The 18,560-nt window shown below is 30.9% G+C and overlaps 2 protein-coding genes across 2 annotated transcripts; one reads left to right on the top strand and one right to left on the bottom strand.

Annotated features, from left to right (window-relative positions):
* Window positions 1–1,821: 1,821 nt before the first annotated feature.
* On the bottom strand, window positions 1,822–7,488 carry LOC119677686. Its single transcript, XM_038089140.1, has 13 exons — window positions 7,441–7,488; window positions 7,280–7,378; window positions 6,401–6,568; window positions 6,163–6,335; window positions 5,965–6,109; window positions 5,698–5,895; window positions 5,452–5,640; window positions 3,761–3,910; window positions 2,845–3,012; window positions 2,616–2,785; window positions 2,397–2,541; window positions 2,133–2,330; window positions 1,822–2,069 (listed from the first exon to the last, which is right to left on the bottom strand). The coding sequence occupies exons 2-13, from the start codon at window positions 7,355–7,357 to the stop codon at window positions 1,878–1,880; spliced, it is 1,974 nt and encodes a 657-aa protein (XP_037945068.1). The 5' UTR covers window positions 7,358–7,378; window positions 7,441–7,488; the 3' UTR covers window positions 1,822–1,877.
* Window positions 7,489–9,866: 2,378 nt separating this feature from the next.
* Window positions 9,867–12,053, top strand: LOC119673194 (tubulin glycylase 3B-like). The gene is made up of 2 exons (XM_038084430.1): window positions 9,867–11,078; window positions 11,135–12,053. The coding sequence occupies exons 1-2, from the start codon at window positions 9,977–9,979 to the stop codon at window positions 11,833–11,835; spliced, it is 1,803 nt and encodes a 600-aa protein (XP_037940358.1). The 5' UTR covers window positions 9,867–9,976; the 3' UTR covers window positions 11,836–12,053.
* Window positions 12,054–18,560: the final 6,507 nt, after the last annotated feature.

The following is an 18,560-nucleotide window of genomic DNA, read 5'->3' as shown; positions in this document are numbered from 1 at the left end:
TGAAAGTTTCGTCGGAAGTCAGTAAATATCTGTGTGGGTAGTTCCCGCATATTTCGAATAAAAAATTTTAACTTTCAAAGGTGTAATCTGTGATAATATGAAATATGTATTACACACTTTTATACTTTCGATACCATCAAATCACTTATATTTACGCTTGAGTCGCGAAAATAAGTGTCTGTATATAAAATTTTTTTACTCCAAGTCTAATAGAGCATAAAATATTTTAAATTTAATTGCAAAATTGTGTTAGAAGCAATTAAACTGATACCATATATTTTTGTTTAATTACATATAATAATAAATAAAATTTAATATAATCAAATCCCTTGTTTTGTATCATACTAAGTTTTTTTTTTAAAATAATGAACTTACTAATACAGCACAAGTAATACTATTTTAAGTACTTTGGGGAATAAATCCAAATTTTCGATATAAAAACAAATATTCGAAAGCTGTTTCTATTTCATATAGTAAAAATCTCTATTTCCCTTTCTTCCGTTTCTTCCCTGGCCAATATCAAAATAATACGGAGCGATTTTGCCATAAGCCACGTTCATGGCTAAATAAACACAAAAGCTATCAGAAAAGCAAATCAATTGTGCAAGTACTCATATGCAATGGTCAAGAGCAGCTTGCCGCCAAGCTGATCAGTTTCCAGCTTAGCAATCCGACGCACGAGTAAGTGCAGCAAGCCAATCCGCTCACATGAAACTGAGTTGGTAACGTCAGCTCCATATTTTCGCTGTTGCCTTAGTTGTTTTGGTATCTAAAGAGACCTTTTCAGCGGTCACTAGTCTCTGCGAAAGGTAAACTACAGTTTCATGTATAACGAATTATTTTTCTTTTATTTTATCATTTATTTATTTTTTTTCTTGATTTGAATTTTATGGCTAAATTATTTTGGTTTAAATATTATTGCACAGCTTTATTATTACGTTTTTATTCAAGCGTTAAAATACATGATTTTGCGGCAATTGTGGATAATAATTGTAAACTTATATTTCGACACATGACACAAATAGATTCTCTACATCATTAACTATTTGTGATACTTTAATAATGTTTCATTATTAATTGCTGTTAAATTGAATTCAAATTAATTACAAAGAAAACCTACTATATTCAATTATATAAAAACTATACATAAATATACAATAAAATAAACAAAAGTCATAATACCAGCTAACAACACTATGAGAAAATTAAAAAGTGTGAGCTTGCACTAGCAAAAAGTCAAAAAAGATAAGCTTTATATAATATATGTCCTAAACTATCTTATAAAAGCGTCCAGCGAAACGATTCAAAATATCATGCGCTTTATTTAAACTCCCAAATAGTTCCATAAGTAAAAACAGTTAAGGTTTCGTTTTATGCATTGGTTTCACAATACGACGCAGGGTTCAAGTGAGTTGATCAACTAACCTAACCATACATAAAATAGAATAGTAAAATAGAAATGAAATAGTTTCACAAAAAAGTCTCAGTTCACAAAAAATCTTTTAACTATAACGTTTCAACGGATATAGGTATTGATTGCATACTTAAGTAGTCCCACATAACATTAGCATTGGAACTTCATTACGTATATTATACTTAACCTTATCCAAAATATTCATCATTCATTCCTCATTCCAAACCACCAATATGATAAAGATAGTGGGTACTATTTCTGCTGTGTTACTACAAGTAACGGTAACCAAACACTGGTTACGTCCATAACGATATCATCAAAGGTAAATCTCAAAGTTATAAAAATAATCCCTTGAGTAATCAAAAATTTTTATATATTTAAACAATTAAAAAAATTTACATTGAGGTCATACACTGATTCTAATATATAGTGTTGCAATTTTACTTTATGTTCTATCAAATTCTTAGAATTCTATGCCAAATGGCCAATATTTGTGATCCTTTGCTATATTGCAGAACCAAATTCGTTCCCCTGTATGAAATTTATCCATCACGTCGATTTCGGCTTGTGTTAATTCAAAATCGAATATATCAAGATTTTCAGCTAATCTTTCAACATTGCATGACTTAGGTATGGGTACCGTACCAATATCAACCTATAACAGAGGACGATTGAATAAATTATTATTCATAATATGGTAGTTTTTAAAAGGTTTTACCAAATATCTAAGCACAATTTGAGCTACAGTTTTATTGTATTTCTGAGCAATTAACTGGACTTTAACAGATTTGTAATAAATAGGCAGGGGTTTCGTAGGTTTAGGTCGTCCGAGTGGTGAGTAAGCAGTTACGATAATATCATTTTGATGACAGAAATTAATTAATTTCCTCTGATTTAGTAACGGATGACATTCAACCTTCCAACCAAAATAAAATGATTTTTAATTGTACGAGGTTTTGTATTTGTAAATAAAATATAATACCTGATTTGTCACTGGTTTTATACTGCAGTTTTCGAGTATCCTTTGTATTTGAACTGAATTAAAATTTGACAAGCCAATGCTCCGCACCCAACCAAGCTCCACCAGTTCTTCCATTGCTTTGTACGTATCCAAATAATCAATATCACTGCAAGAAAATTAAAGTCTTTTTCATTAAAAAAAAAACATTATTTTGTTGAAGTTTATTGTCCATGTACGAACCTCATTTGTAACAAATCATTCTTATATGGTATCACGTCACTATCGGTTATGTACTTATACGATATAGGATAATGCATTAGGTACAAATCAATATAGCTAACTTTCAACTGTTCCATTTGCTTGCTGCATATATATTTAACTTTGTCTATTTCATGAAAGGTATTCCAAAGCTATAGCAAAATCATATTTTTTTAGATTAAACAATGATCTGTATACTCTGTATACTTACTTTGGTAACTAAAAATATATCCTCCCGTTTCACAACGCCTTCTCTGAATTTTTGTTGCAGAACCTTTCCAATATTGGACTCATTTAAATATAGTAAGGCGGTATCTATGTGACGATAACCCATATCTATAGCTTGGCTTACTGCATTTTCACATTTGGCTTTATTCATCTGTATTATAAAAAAATTCTTAATTTGATAACTGAAGATGGTGTAGCCATACATCCGTAATGAACAATCAACTTTAAAATCAAAATCGTTTTTGTTCATTTTTTTGTTTTTTTTTTTTACAAAAATCGAATTTACACCATGTAAATTAGAAACTTAGAAACTGACTCTGAATATGCATATAGTTTTTTACTGCCGACAAAATAAAATATATCTGTTTGATACCATGCATCTGTGCTTTTGTTGTTAAACGTTAATTTATAAGAGCAAAATAATGTATTTGTTTTTTCATTTTATTGATTGTGTACACCAATCAATAACTTCATTAAAATTTTCTGCAAGTATTATTCGAGAATCATAAGCTATGTTTGAAAGTTTTGCATGCAAAACTATGACTTTATTATAATAATACAGGAAAGACCGTAATATTACGGTCTTAAAATAATATCTAAGTAGGGTCTTTAAAAAAAATTTACGTTAATGTTAATAACATTCCCTATCATACGAAATTGTGTTAAAAAAGCTTGCTGAGAGCGAAAAGCCAAAAACATAGAAATATTTCTATTTCTATTTTACCAAAACAGTTTTGCAACTATTCGTAAGTGCTCTCACCATTGTTACTTTTTTTGACAGCACACATTTCGCAGCAATTGTCGAAATAATTTTTTGTTTGAAAACAATATTATATATCCTAATATATATACATATGTATATATACTTTAATTTAAGTTTTCTATTATATTTAAATTACCAAAAGTTGTTTTCTATTTACCCCAAATGTGCCTAATCCCATTAGAGGCATTAAAAAGCCGCTACTCAATTTAACACATGGCGGAAATTTACTTGTTGTTTCACTCATATTAAGTAGATCCCGAAGACTAAACACATTTAAATTTAACTTTCACATAAAATTTCATAAATGAAACAAGCAAAATCACCAAATATAAATTAACACTGTAAAATTTAGTTTTTAACACCAAAAAAAATGTCTACAAAAGCACATCACAAATATGTGTAAAGCAAATGAATCGCACCAATTTTATTATGTTAACAGTTTAATAATTTCAATGCTATGTTAAATAATAACATTATCTGTTAATAATTTTGATTTAAATATACTTAAATTTTTATCTCCATGTAAATATTTTATTTGTAAAATTTTTTTTTGCAATATTTAAATGTAATTTTTGATGGATTCTATATATGTATACCACTGGATACCAAATACCACTAACGAACTAAAACGTTTTTATGATACACCAAATAAACAATTACGAATAATACAGCGAAAAGAATGAATAAATTCTATTCAATATTATTAAATTTAATGCAGAGATCTACATTAACCGTTTTGTCGCAACATTCACGTCACCATCTGGTTGTTCGGTTATTTCTGTAAGCAGCATTTTTTGATACAATATGTGACGCTTAGAAATCTCTAAAGTTCATTACTTTACCAGCCAGTGTGTTCCCGATCAGTCGCTTGCTGTCGCCAGTTGGTAGTACCGAGCTCTTCGATATCGTTGGTCACCTAGTCCTTCCATCGAAGAACAAATTAACCACCTTTCTAACCGGAACATTTTGTTTCATTCGCATGGCATGAATGAAATTAAGCGCATAATGCGCTTAATTATGTCAATGTCGCGATAAAGCTCGTACAGCTCATCGTTCCATCTAAGTCGATATTTGTTCTCAAGGTGTAAAGAACCACAGATCTTTCAAAGAATTTTTCTCTTGAATGCTCATAGCGCCTACTCATCACTGTTGGTAATTGTTCCATACAGTACCATACAGTACCATGCAGTACCATATGTACCATGCAGTAGGACAGGGATGATAAGAGACTCGTAGAGCGTGATTTTTGTTTGTCGAGAAAAGATTTTATTTCTCAATTATCTACTTCGCCCGAAGTAACATCCGTTGGCAAGAATGATTCTTTGTTGAATGTCTAAGATGATGTTATTTTTGGTGTTTTCACTGTTTCCCAAATACACAAAGTTTTTTACAACTTCGAACTTATAGTTATCAACAGTAACTTGGGTCCCAAGACGAACAGGAAATTTATTTGTTTACAGAAAGTACTTTGTTTTGTCGTCATTTACATCACAAAACCCATTTGTTTCGCTTGTTTTTCTAAGTTGAAAAAAATCGCACTATATGTCAACTTGGAGAGAACAGTGGCAAGCGTCGTACTGGTATTTACAAAGTTAAATGCAATCAGACACAATTCCTTCAATGCTGACTCCCTCACCCCCCTTACTATTATGTAATTATTTGATTTTTTTTTGTTTTTTTGATATAGCAATATTAAATAGCTAAGTTATACATTTTGTATTATTATTTTTATTAAGAGAATATTACCAATACTTAATTATAAATAGCCAAGAATTTTTAAAACAAATTCTCTTATTTTATGGAAACAAAAAACAAAACAAAACTTTAGTATTCAATACTGAAAGGATAGTATTTACTTTTCTTAGCGTGTTCCATTGGTATCAAACGTTCGCCTGTATTAAAGGAGTCCATTACTTCATGGTCCTCAGCAGTTAATTTAAAATCAAAAATATCATAGTTGCCAATAATACGTGTTTTAGTTACTGATTTTGGTAAGGGAACAGTACCGATTTCAACCTGAAAGTTATAAAAGTTTTAGATAGTATCGCAACAAATAATTAGCACATGTCCTACTAAATAACGTAGAGCAACTTGTGATGGTGTCTTCCCGTATCTTTCAGCAATTTTTTTAACTTTGTCATCAAAAAAGTATTTTGGTGTTTTCTGTTCAAGATCCGGCCTGGCTAATGGACAATAAGCGGTCACTACAATATCATATTGTTTACATAAAGCGATAAGTTTTTTTTGATTCAAAGCTGGATGGCATTCAATCTGTGGAGTATTTTTTTAATGTTTAATAATTAATGATGTCTGCGTTTATAAACATCTGTATTATTGCACCTGATTATGTATTGGTTTTATGTTACAATTTTCGAGCAAACGTTTCAATTGCACGGAATTGAAATTTGAAACTCCAATACTTTTTGTCAAGCCTAGCCCAACTAGTTTTTCCATTGCTTTCCATGTATCCAAATAATCAGTGTCACTGTAATTGAACAAAATATATTTGGTCATTTTGAAATTAATGTTTTCACGTACCTCAATTCCACCTCCCCCTTAGCATCAGTGGGCATCATCTCATTGTCACCACGATACACATACGCATACGGCCAGTGCATCAAGTACAAGTCAATGTAATCCAATCCAAAGTTTTCAAGCGACTTTCGGCAAGCACGCTCTACTTGCTCGGGCTCATGAAAATGACACCACAACTGAAATAGTTCAAAATAAAATTAGAAATTTCCACAACTTTTGCAATGAATTTTACGTTTATTACCTTTGTGACGATGAAAATATCCTCACGCTTGATGATACCTTCGGCAATTTTATCGCGTACTGCCTTGCCAACTTCATGTTCGTTTTCATAAAAGTAAGCGGTGTCGATGTGCCGGTAACCCGCATCAATTGCATCGCGCACTGCTATTTCGCAGTCTCCTCCCAAGGACTTGAAATAAAAAATAATAAAAAAAGGTCTAGAATTAACAAATCTTAAAATAAGTGAAGAATGTTTTGTTGATGTGTATAACATGTTGGTGGGTCATGTTGCAAAACAGAGGTTTCACCTCCGACTTGTTGTCACACGTCATCGCAAACTCAATAAAATTAACTTTACAATTTTCAGTAGTAAATTATATACATATGTATATTTTAATGTTATTTTAAATTACACGAAACAAATAACATCACTAACGTCACAAAAACACAAAAATGATTTTCATGTTTATCTGGTCTACCCTTGCTAATCTATTTACTCGTATGGCATTTGTAAAGATAAAGAATAACTACTCTTGATTGCTACTTTTGATTATGTATACTAAATGATAAAGATTGATTTAATCAAATAAAATATTTTTATTATTTTGGTTAAGAATACAAAAAACTTGTTGCTGTTAGTCAAGCAGAAAAATATGTTCTAATGGAAGGGTGAAAGCATTACTTGGTCGTAGAGCCAAACGACCAAGTACACCTCAATAACCTATCAATGTAAATAAATTTTATCAATTGCAAAGAATAACAACTTATATTTTAAGTATTACTTTCAGCCCATAAACATTTTATAATGTTGCTTTTTTTAGCATTAAAATTTAATATAATATCAAATAACAAATTTTAATTATGATGACGGCTTGTTCCTGAATCAAATATTACAACTTACCGCGTATGTTCCCAAGCCAATGGATTGCATTTTTGTTCCATTGTTATGGGTCACGTATGTGGCATTTATATTTGGCATATTTAATGATAATACTCGTGTCTATAATTACAAAAATAATATATATAATATATATAAGTCTATAGTAAACTTTCTAAGAATACTTCAGTATCAATAATCAACAAACACTCCCGGAGCTTCAAGTCAACTGACTGGAGAACTCAGTGCAATTATATATATTTTTTCTCAGAGCTTTGGCGAAAAGCTTACTTATTTTTTTCATTATCTGCGAACAGCTGATAGTATAGGGTGCAATTGCTATTTGATCTTTTAAACGAAGATAACTAATTTGGCATATATACAAAGAAATATTTTGTTCACATGTATATCACATGTATATCGCATGAAAATAGATAAGATACAGTATTTAAAAAATTAGATTCAAATATCTGATTATTTTAAATTCATGCAAAGCGATTGGATGAATTTCAGTTTATGAAATGCAAAAAATTTTTTACCTGAAGAAATTAATTAATGTTATTAACTTAGATTACTTTTATCTGTACATTTAACCCAATAACCCGATAAGAAAATTCATTCCAGAAAGTTAAAAATAATTATAATAATAATATCTTACATCATTTATATGGGAAATATATTAAAACTATATTATTTTTAATATTTATAACATTTTGCGAATAATATCTTTTTTTGTTTTTGTTTCTTCAAAGAAACATCTAATATTCGTTGCAAATATCTAGCGTATTCATTCTAAAGTGTTGATAACTATCATTGTGATTTAAAATCAATAAATGTTTTAAGTAATGTAATTTAATATTAATATTATTAAATTTTACTTTTTTTTTGCAATATGCTATATGCTATGAAAAAGCGTATTGGACTTCATATACAATATCATAAAAACAGATGAAAGCATTAGATGAAGTCAAGGTTTGAATTATCATAACTTTTAAGTCAGGCTCTACCACTATAGCTGTGGTAAATTCCAAATATCCTGGTATTTGTACTTGTTTGTAAAATGGTCGCCGTATTTTTAAGACACTGAAATTTGGGCACAAATGTATTCCGTCATATCTCCATCAAAACTGATTTTCACACACCAGAGGTAGAGATACCTAAACACCATTTGTGCTCAACAATGAACTCACTTTAAGATACCTGTCCTTTACAATTTTGTTTACAAAAGTGGATACAAATACAAATACTATACAATACATGAAGTATCATAACCTAACTGATTATACAATACACTACAACTATATTTATAACACAGATTAGATACATTTAGACTATGAGTTATAAATATAGCTACTGAACAGAGTTAAAACAGCTAAGCTGAGGCTTAGATAAAAATCATAACAATTATTGCAATTAAACCTTTTCAGCCTTTTAAACCCGTCAAACCAAGTTTAAAGTAGCCTTCTGAAAGTAACGACAGTCCAAAAGCCCAAAAAAGTTTTTATCACTCATATCATATTGACTTCAAACTCTACCGTTATCAGAGCAAAATTGAATTAAATTTTTGAATTTGTTAAAGTTTACAACTAAACATGACCAAGGTGAATATCGACGGACTAAGCCAAGGTACGACGTACACATTCAAACGTTTTATGAATCCTACAGCAATTGAACCGCTTATTACAGTTTCCCTTTAAGTCTCATTTTCACACCAGTTGCCCCTCGTAATTAACACCTAAGGAACATTAACAAATATTATCAGATTTTTCTTATTTATTAATACAAATTGTTTCATTATTCAAGAAAAGTCAGTATTTTTTTTACAAGTGAATTAGGACAACTTCAAGTGTTTCAAATGATATGCGTATTATCCTAGCAATCTACATTTTTGTGGATTTTTTTTAACTACATTTTAATAGAAAAAGTAAAAAAATGTATGGAACTATAAAAACTTACGCAGAAGAGAAATTTATATCGTCATTAAATAGTTCACACTACAAAGCATCAAAAAGTCGATTAGAAGGAATACCTGTTGATAAAACGAAGAAAGAGGCTTTTGTTAAAATATTCAACGAAAAATCAAAAAAAAGGCCCAAAAAAGGAAATGAAATGATTGGATATTAGAGAAGAAAGGTAACGGATAGAGCACTAAGAATTGATTGTGGAAGCATTGATTCAGAGTAATTAGCTAAGAAATCATTTGCGGAGTTATGTGTAAGAACCTCTGTTGGGATCGTCCGAGATTCTTCAAAACAGGGACGGAGAAGTGGGAGCTGCAATCAAATATAATCAGTTGTGACTTTCTTCTTGCTCTTACAGAGAAGTAACTTTAAAGGAGTTTAAAATTTATATACATAAATCTTTTTAAGAAATTTTATATACATATGATAAATAAACTTTTTAAATATTTTTATTTCTCGGTCTGTACCTGTATTATAAAACATATTAATTTGTTTTTTATTTACTTTCATTTAAAAGAAAACAACGTAAACTAGTTTAAACAGTTCTGACAGAAATTAGATAAGTTATGCTTTAAAATTTAAAAAAAAAGTATATTAAATTAGTTCTAAGCAAAATTAATATTTATTTTCTCATTGCAATTTCATTTTATTTCGTGTTTCAATGCTTCAAAATTAATAGTAATATCAATATAAATAATTATTTAGATTGTAAGAAACTCGTAATTGTCATATCCACTAAAGTTCAAGGTTGGTACTAGATATGGATGAATACATAGAGGAGCTTTGTGCTTTGTACTCCGTATCTAAACTGAAAATATTGCAAGATTTACTATTAATCAGCAATTCTGATAATTGTAATTTGAAGTTAACACCAAAGATTGAAGATTTTAGTAAGGATGTGAAAACGCGAATAATCACAGCAATTTACAAAATAATAAGCGAAGAAAAATTTACCAATAAGAAAATTTTTATTGTTTATGGAAACTACGAACCAATACGAGAAGCATTATTTGCCCGAGGTTGGATAGAGAAATTACCATCCCATCGTCAGTCCGATCTGCAAGCACAAGTACTTGAGTCAGTGATTACTCACGCAAATAAAGGCAATTTGTATGAATCTGTGGCATTATCAAAGGTTTTAGAAGAATACCCAGCAAATTTTATTTGGCAATATGAATGTATGCCGGATGTGAATAATGGTATTGTGCCTTATCGAAATCGAATACGTCATATAAACAATCAGAATTTTACTAGAAAAACTGGTTTACTTAATTGCTTCGAACAGAACCTATGGTATAAACAAGAAGGCTTGTCTAATATGATTTGTCCACGTGCATACCGCCTTAATGATGGCAATCCAGGGGAACTAACTGCATTTATTAATGATTATCGTCAGACACAATGCAGAAATCTTATTAAATTCCTTTGGGATAAACTGAAGAACCCAAAATTAGTATTTGATGAAAATAAAGGGACAGTACCAAAAAACATTCTTAAGCATGCTGTGAATTGTTTGCAAAACCAGGCGAAGAAAAAATTCTTGGATGACAACATTTCAGTTGGTGAAGACCCAATTTGGGTAAATTTCATTAAAATGTCGGACAACATTATTCACAAAAAGGCAAAATTAAAAATTACCTATGAGAAATTGTATGAGCTCACTGAAAATGGTATGCAATTCCTACATAAGATAACAAATAAACACAAAGACTACGACTGGGATGGCTTGTGCAATATATGGATCCTTAAACCAAGCTGTCAGTCCTGCGGCGCCGGGATTGTGGTTAGTAGGAGCTTGTATCAAATAGTTAAAACTACTCAACGTAATCCGAATAAATCATATATCATACAGAAGTATTTAGGTAAGTTATAAATAAATCTTCTATTAATAACATATTTGATATTCACAATTTTTCAGAGCATCCGTTGCTTATCCATGACACCAAATTCGACATTCGAGTTTATATGTTGTTAACAATAGATGAATGCTTCCTATCAATTTGGATATATAAAGATTGTTATTTGCGTTTTAGCTCAACGAAATATACCTTACAAAATTTGGAAGAGCAAGTGCATCTCACTAATCATTCAGTTCAAAAAAAGTATCCAATTAGTACAAAGAGAACTGCATTACTGCCAGAGAATAATATGTGGTCCTTAGCAGAGTTTCAGTCTTATTTGAAAAGCAACAACTTGGGCGATAAGTGGGTGAGCAAAATATATCCTGAAATGAAAGAAAACTTAACTGCACTTATAATGTCGGGCAGTCAACAAATGAAATATAAGAAAGGAAGCTTTCATTTGTACGGATGTGACTTTATGTTGAGCAATAACTTTGATACAATCTTTATTGAAATCAACAACAGTCCTGATCTTTCCTCTTCTACAACCACCACTAAAATCGTTTGTTCAAATGTTATGCAAGATCTCGTTCGAGTTGTTGTTGATTTACCAGAAGATGCACAAGCACCAACAGGTGATTTCGAATTGGTACATAAAATAAAGTATCAGCCTTACAACAAGAATCTTCGTCAGGGAATTGTTATAACAGGTGAAATTTTGCCATTAACTCCACTAAAATCAAAACCAAATCTTGACTTAAATATCAAACGAAAATGAAATTTGTGAAATAATATCATACAACATCCATTTCAATAGGAAAATATCTCAATAAAATTTTTAGTAAATCTGCTATGAGAAAACAACTGTTTAGTTAGTGAATTCACGGAAACCAGTCTTTTACTAGGCAAAGTATTTATTATTATCAGGCTTTATTTTTACTTTATTATTCAATTTGGTTTCCTTCCGAGTACCGCAATGCTGGAAGCATTCTGTATAGATTCAAAACACATTCAATATAAAGTTTTCAAAACTTCTATATTCGGCTGTAGCCTTTTGAATAAACCGATTGGTATAAAACCGCTTCTTATGTTTAAAAAAAACCACCAGACATAGTATGCAGCCAAATAAGGTGAATACGAGAGATGATAAATAGGAATGATTTTGTCATTTACTTGCAACGAAAACCAACTGCCCGGTCGATATTTTGATAAAATTCATCGAATTTTAACTCACAATCGTCCAAATGGTCCAGATAATATTCTAAGTTCATCATCTGATCTTTTCAAGGAAGTTTATTATGAGTGATTTCCATCAAATCGGAAGAGATTAGCAATATCCTGATTTTACTCTTCTGAAAATGTGATTTTCTTTTTTATTGATTTTATTCTTTCTTATTGCCCGTCGAAGTGTGTAGTTCCAAGTGCGCACAGACCTTCCATTTTTCCAAATCTTTTAACAAAGTTCAATAGATTGTGCTGTTTTTTTTTTTATATTTTCTTCATGAAGAATTAGCCGTAGCTACTCCTGTCCATATAATCGATATCGTATAATAAATATTACCGAATTTACTTAAATTTTGACACTAAAGAGATAATGCGTACATTATTCGTCTACCATCATTCTGTACTCTCACATTATATATATTTTTTGCCTTTGGTAGCGAATTACTGATATAATTTAGAATTTACGTTAGCTTTTGCTACATTTCGAATTAGATTAACAGCCATTATGTCCTTTGGAGAGCTTTTGCTACATTTCGAATTAGATTAAAGATTAATGATTGACTAAACCAACATGGATTTTTCTCCTTGTAGCTACTATCCTTTCACAGTACGACTTTGGATAACGACATACATATGTTTCTATTGCTTTTATGATTCATTTATGATTAGATTCTAAAAGGGTTGGGAACTTGTCACCACGTCACTGCATCCTTTGAAGATTTTTGTGATACACCTACTTTAGTTCCATAGACGAGTAGCAGTTAAGAACGCCATTATGTCCTTTGGAGAGATGTTGCCTAACTGCGTTATAAGTTGATAAGTACCGAAGTCTGAGTCTGGCGAGATTATCACAGTGAATGTGTTCTGGTGTTTCCTCTTCTTCATAACAAAGTTTGCAGCTATCCTATCTAGTAATAGATATCATTTATGATACTCTATGATACTGTTCTTGTTAAACTGAGTATAAGTAAAAGTACTTTTTATTGAAACTATTGCAAAAAAAAACGACTTTTTGTGTTATTATTTTTAAGTGATTCGAGTACTATACAAGTTTATTGTAATTAAATATTAAAATGTATTTTAGTCACAATTCGTTATGTAAATAATATGTTCTATGTGTAAAATATATTTTAATGAAATCATTGGAAAAAATATGATTTTATATTTCTATGATTTGCAATTTGCAAATTGCGACACCCATCAATTTCCACAGATTTACAATAAATCATCAAAATTGATTTCACTACTTGGACTAGCGCAACCGGTAAATTTATTTTTGCTGAATATTTTACAAGACGCAATTTACAATAAACGAAACAAAAAATGTCACTTAAAGAAACACACAACAGCACGTAGCATAACTGTTTCAAACGCTACACCAGGACATAAAATCCACTGGCGTCGTCACCAGTGCCAGGAACAGTAAAAGCAACTCCCACCAGGAACATTGGCTCCTACCTTCACTGAACAACTACCAGAAACTACCTACCTACATCTTCTGCAGTCAACGACAAAACACGAACTTCATTTCCTACACCAACAACAGCATCTCCAACATCTTCAACATCTCCAGCAGCATCAGCAGAGCGCAAGCAATTTTTTATTTTACCAATTCCTGCTCTAATATCGAGTTGATAGCTTTTAAATTTGATTCGAATTCTTATCACTGAAAACATATTTCTGTGTTCATACATAAAATATGAGCGACCGTACGCGCTAAGTAGTGCGGAGATGCACTAAACTAAGTTGGGCTGAACTCCACTAACCGTTGCCAAAAATATCGACTTGATATTGCGGCAAGCGAATAAATGCGGCGCTATTCTGCTGTAAATATCAGACATTTCAAACGCTTTACTCTGTACTCTGCACGTTGCATCTCAAGTATTGCTAATCGTTAAACAAGTGAAGTTCCAAGTTCCAACGAATTTAGGGTCATAATAGTGAAATATTTGAAATTGTATATACAAAATGCACTCATTTAGAAAAGTTTACCTTAAGTCACATAGAAGAAGAATTGCATTTTTATGAAAAATAAATGAAACTTACAATGCGATTGAATGTAGCGTTGGCGCATAGACCTTGTGTGTTTATATGGATCTCGTGACGAATGTCAGCAAAAAATTTTATCTGAAACTGCATCCGGCTGTGTTGCACAAAGCGTGTGACTCGGATATTTTATGTTGCATGTCTGACTGCCAGCCCTACCACCCAACCCGCATAACCATACTGCTATTGCTGATGTTAGCGTTGTAGTCGTTGCCATTCCTGTTGCCGTTGCTGTTGCTGTTGCTGTGATGCTGTATGCAACACATTTGCACTCGTGCAGTCTGCCAGTTTAAGTGTATTGCATTGTTGATTCCATAGTCGTTTTAGATGTTCGTGTTAGCTCGTAGAACGCGGTTGCTTCCAAATCGCTGTGGAAATAAAATCGAAACGAAAATTTCTTTATTAACTCGTATTAGTAATCAAAAAGTATATGTGCGAAATATAAAATAAAGATATGTAAATTAACTCATTTAAAGGTTTAATTTATTGGTTAACTGTTCAGCACGTATCTCAAGTGACTTTTAATTTCGTTACGTTTGAAACAGAATTTGTTTTTATTTATATAGTAGATGGTTTTAAACATTTTTTGAATAACAAAATCAGCAGCATTTTTATTTGAATTACATTTTTTTATAAAAAATCGGCGGGTGTTCTATTATCGCATAAATAAAAATAATAAATATACAAAACGAGATTAAAATCATAAGACTGCGATCAGGAATAAATAAAAGTTTTTATTTAAAATTGAAACTATAAATGAAATACAAAAACTGAAACAAAAAAACTTTTGCATTCAAAATTTTATCGTCAAAAAATAAAATTAAAGTTTGAACATTCAAAAATACGAAAAATATAATAAATAATAATGGCTTAACCGCCAGTACCCATCCGTGCTGGCTTCCTTAAAAAGATATCGTTTATCACAAATGAGAACGTAAACAACAAAAATTGTGTATGTTTAATGACCGACAGCATAGATTGTGCTACGCTATCAAACGTATATATCCCAGCATAAAGCTATATTATTTCTTACGAAACTCAAAGCTTAAAAGAAACTAAAGAATTTCATTTTAAGAGAAAAATCTTTAAGAAGGTTTTTTCCTCTTTCTAAGTACAATAGATCAGAGTCGACAGTATTTCCTCTGAATTTTCTTTACAGTTATTATTTTCAAGACAATGCATAGTTGTTTACAAAGGCAGAGACTCCTAATTAGCTGTCCGATTTTAAATTTGACAATGGATGTATTTTCACGTTTATACTGTCAATCTCTTGCTTTAAGCCAGATATCTTTTCCAAATCCCACTATTTGGTGAATGGCCGCAAAAAGAAGGAAGAAATTAATTTTTATTCATAATTTTCTATTGTATTAATGTAGTTTCAGAAGAAATTGAATTTAATAATCTATAACCTAAACCCTATAGATCTCTTCAAGCAAGTAATGCTTACTTAATAAGACCAAAATCAGTAAAACGCTAATAAAAAATAAAATCCCTTATTTATGTATATTTACATTTTTCATCTTCGATGTTTAGTTCTTAGTAAACACTATTCCTTTATTACTATCATTACTCCTGCTTTTGTTATTTTTAATATATATTACATATATTTTAAACACTTAATTGATAACACAAAATATAGATTCGCACTCGACGCATAAATTTTGGACTCAACACGTGCTCTGCTCTGACCTTGCAAAATATGTCCTAATAATGGGGATGTCGACTTTTTAATATTTGAGACAGCGTTACAGCTTAAATTTTCTCAAATATTGAACAAAATAACCACCTATCAGAGAATCAGATATGTCAATATCTCTAACTCAATTAGCTGGAATATGTATATAAATTTAACATTATAATATCTTTTTTAAAATTTTGTGTCATAACATTCTGAACAGATGCTTCATCTGTGATTTTAATCAAATACATTAATAGAAATTGGATCATGTTAAATAACATTATTGACCACGAACAGATGTATTAGGGCTTAAGTTAGAACATCGTTATTTATTGTTCAATTACTACAGATTTATTATTCAAGAAACTATACAAGAAACATTCCATAGGCGGAATGATCACTAAAGCCTCTATGTAGCGCAATCTGCAAGACATAAAGAGCGCGTTAAGGAAAAAAATAACGAAGAAAATATTAAAATGCCTGTCACATCTGAGTTCATAATTACAAACTAAATTTTAGAATAATATTATTTTGAAAAAGTGTATTCGAACAGTTGTCAAGCAAATTTCGCGCTCTATAGTTGTGTCGTTAGCGTATCTTTCGAATGTTCAGTTCAGTTGGCATTTTTTTACTTGGATTAATAATTAAAAGTTAAAATTTTGTGCTGTTTTTTGCGAATAGCATTTTTTTTTTAATTTGCTATTTCTTTCAGTTCTCTGATAAACTTCAATTACTATATAAACTAGTGAACTATGTGTACTACTTTTAATCACTTTTCGTCGCGTAGTTTGTAAGTTTGTGTAATTCCTATAATACGTGCTTGATTCACTGCAGCATAGCAAGGACATTCAAATCTTAAATAGCACGTTAGGTCGTATGAAATGCAGCGTATAGCACTTTTAATTGCAGTGTTGGTCGCCTGCTTGCTCTCAATTAAGACAGCTGCGGGCATAGGACTCTACTGTCCAACAGGATGTGTTTGCTTTCAACAATCAGTGCGTTGCATACGCGCGCGCTTTACTTCAGTTCCAAAGGTACCAACCGATACGAAAATGCTGTAAGTAAAATATCGAATCTATATACTTATATATACATATATTTTTTTCAGTTCATAAGTAAAAAACGCTATTGCAATCAATGCTTGATTGTGACTTATAATTTTTGAATGCATATAACATAAGTACGAATATTCCTCAGTATGCTTGATTTTGACACATATTTTTAAACAACTTGCAGTCACATAGCAAGTCAATCACAAAACCAGGAATTCGATTGCTTTTAAAAAATGACTTCATTTAATAATGAAAATATTTTAAATATGTAAAACTCAAAAATTATACACATACACCAGAAATTCAACAAACCAGTGCACAGATTTTATTTATCACGAATATAGCTGTTTACTCACATCTTCTATAGTAAAAGCTTTGAGAAATGAAAATCCAAATTTCTCAGAACAGATTGGTTGCCATGTGTCGCACAACACATTCAGATACATTTTGAAAAAAAACTCTACATACAAACAAAAACTGCAACGCATACACAAAAATTACTGCTTTTCCGCTTTTCACTGAATCATTTTAATATTAACAATAAGTTTGAAAAACAGAAATTCTCGTTTTCACGAATATCTACAAAAATTATGAAAACTATATTATAATCCTTTTTAATTACACCTGCATAAAATGCAATATTCGCTTAAATATCCGGAACCTTTAAATGCAACTGTAATTCTTCATTTTGAGTAGTTGGTCTAATTTTCTCGTTTTATTTCTGATTATTATGGACGTGTGCGAGTTAGGCTAAGTTGATGCTAAACCAAATGGGAAATTTTTTGGGATTTTTTGCACTGCACACATTTAGCCATTTAACAACACGTACCGACACATCACTACATTATCGGCACAACTTAGAGTTTCCCTCATTTAGAACGCAACTTAGCCTAACTCGCACACGTCCATAATTATTTTATGTTGTATTTTATTGAAACATAAAATATTAGACTTTGTAATTAGATATTTACAATATCTCAATTAATAAATTCAGTAAATGATCGTGACTAAGGACGTGTGCGAGTTAGGCTAAGTTGATGCTAAACCAAATGGGAGATTTTTTGGGATTTTTTGCACTGCACACATTTAGCCATTAATCAACACGTATCGACACATCACTTCATTATCGGCACAACTTACAATTTCCCTCATTTAGAACGCAACTTAGCCTAACTCGCACACGACCTAAATGATCTTGATCGTACTTTGATTTCTTAGGACGTGTGCGAGTTAGGCTAAGTTGATGCTAAACCAAATGGGAGATTTTTTGGGATTTTTTGCACTGCACACATTTAGCCATTTATCAACACGTATCGACACATCACTATATTATCGGCACAACTTAGAATTTCCCTCATTTAGAACGCAACTTAGCCTAACTCGCACACGACCTATGTACTATGTTTCTATTATATTATTAATTAATTTGCTATTTCTATTTTCTATCAATTGTTACATTAATATCTAAAAAAATATATGTATATATATATATTAAATATATTA

Source organism: Teleopsis dalmanni, chromosome 1, assembly GCF_002237135.1.
Source record: "Teleopsis dalmanni isolate 2A chromosome 1, ASM223713v2, whole genome shotgun sequence".
In the NCBI taxonomy this organism is placed as follows: Eukaryota; Metazoa; Arthropoda; class Insecta; order Diptera; family Diopsidae; genus Teleopsis; species Teleopsis dalmanni.
The sequence above is the reverse complement of the archived record's forward strand: the minus strand, read 5'-3'. Positions and strand labels throughout refer to the sequence as shown.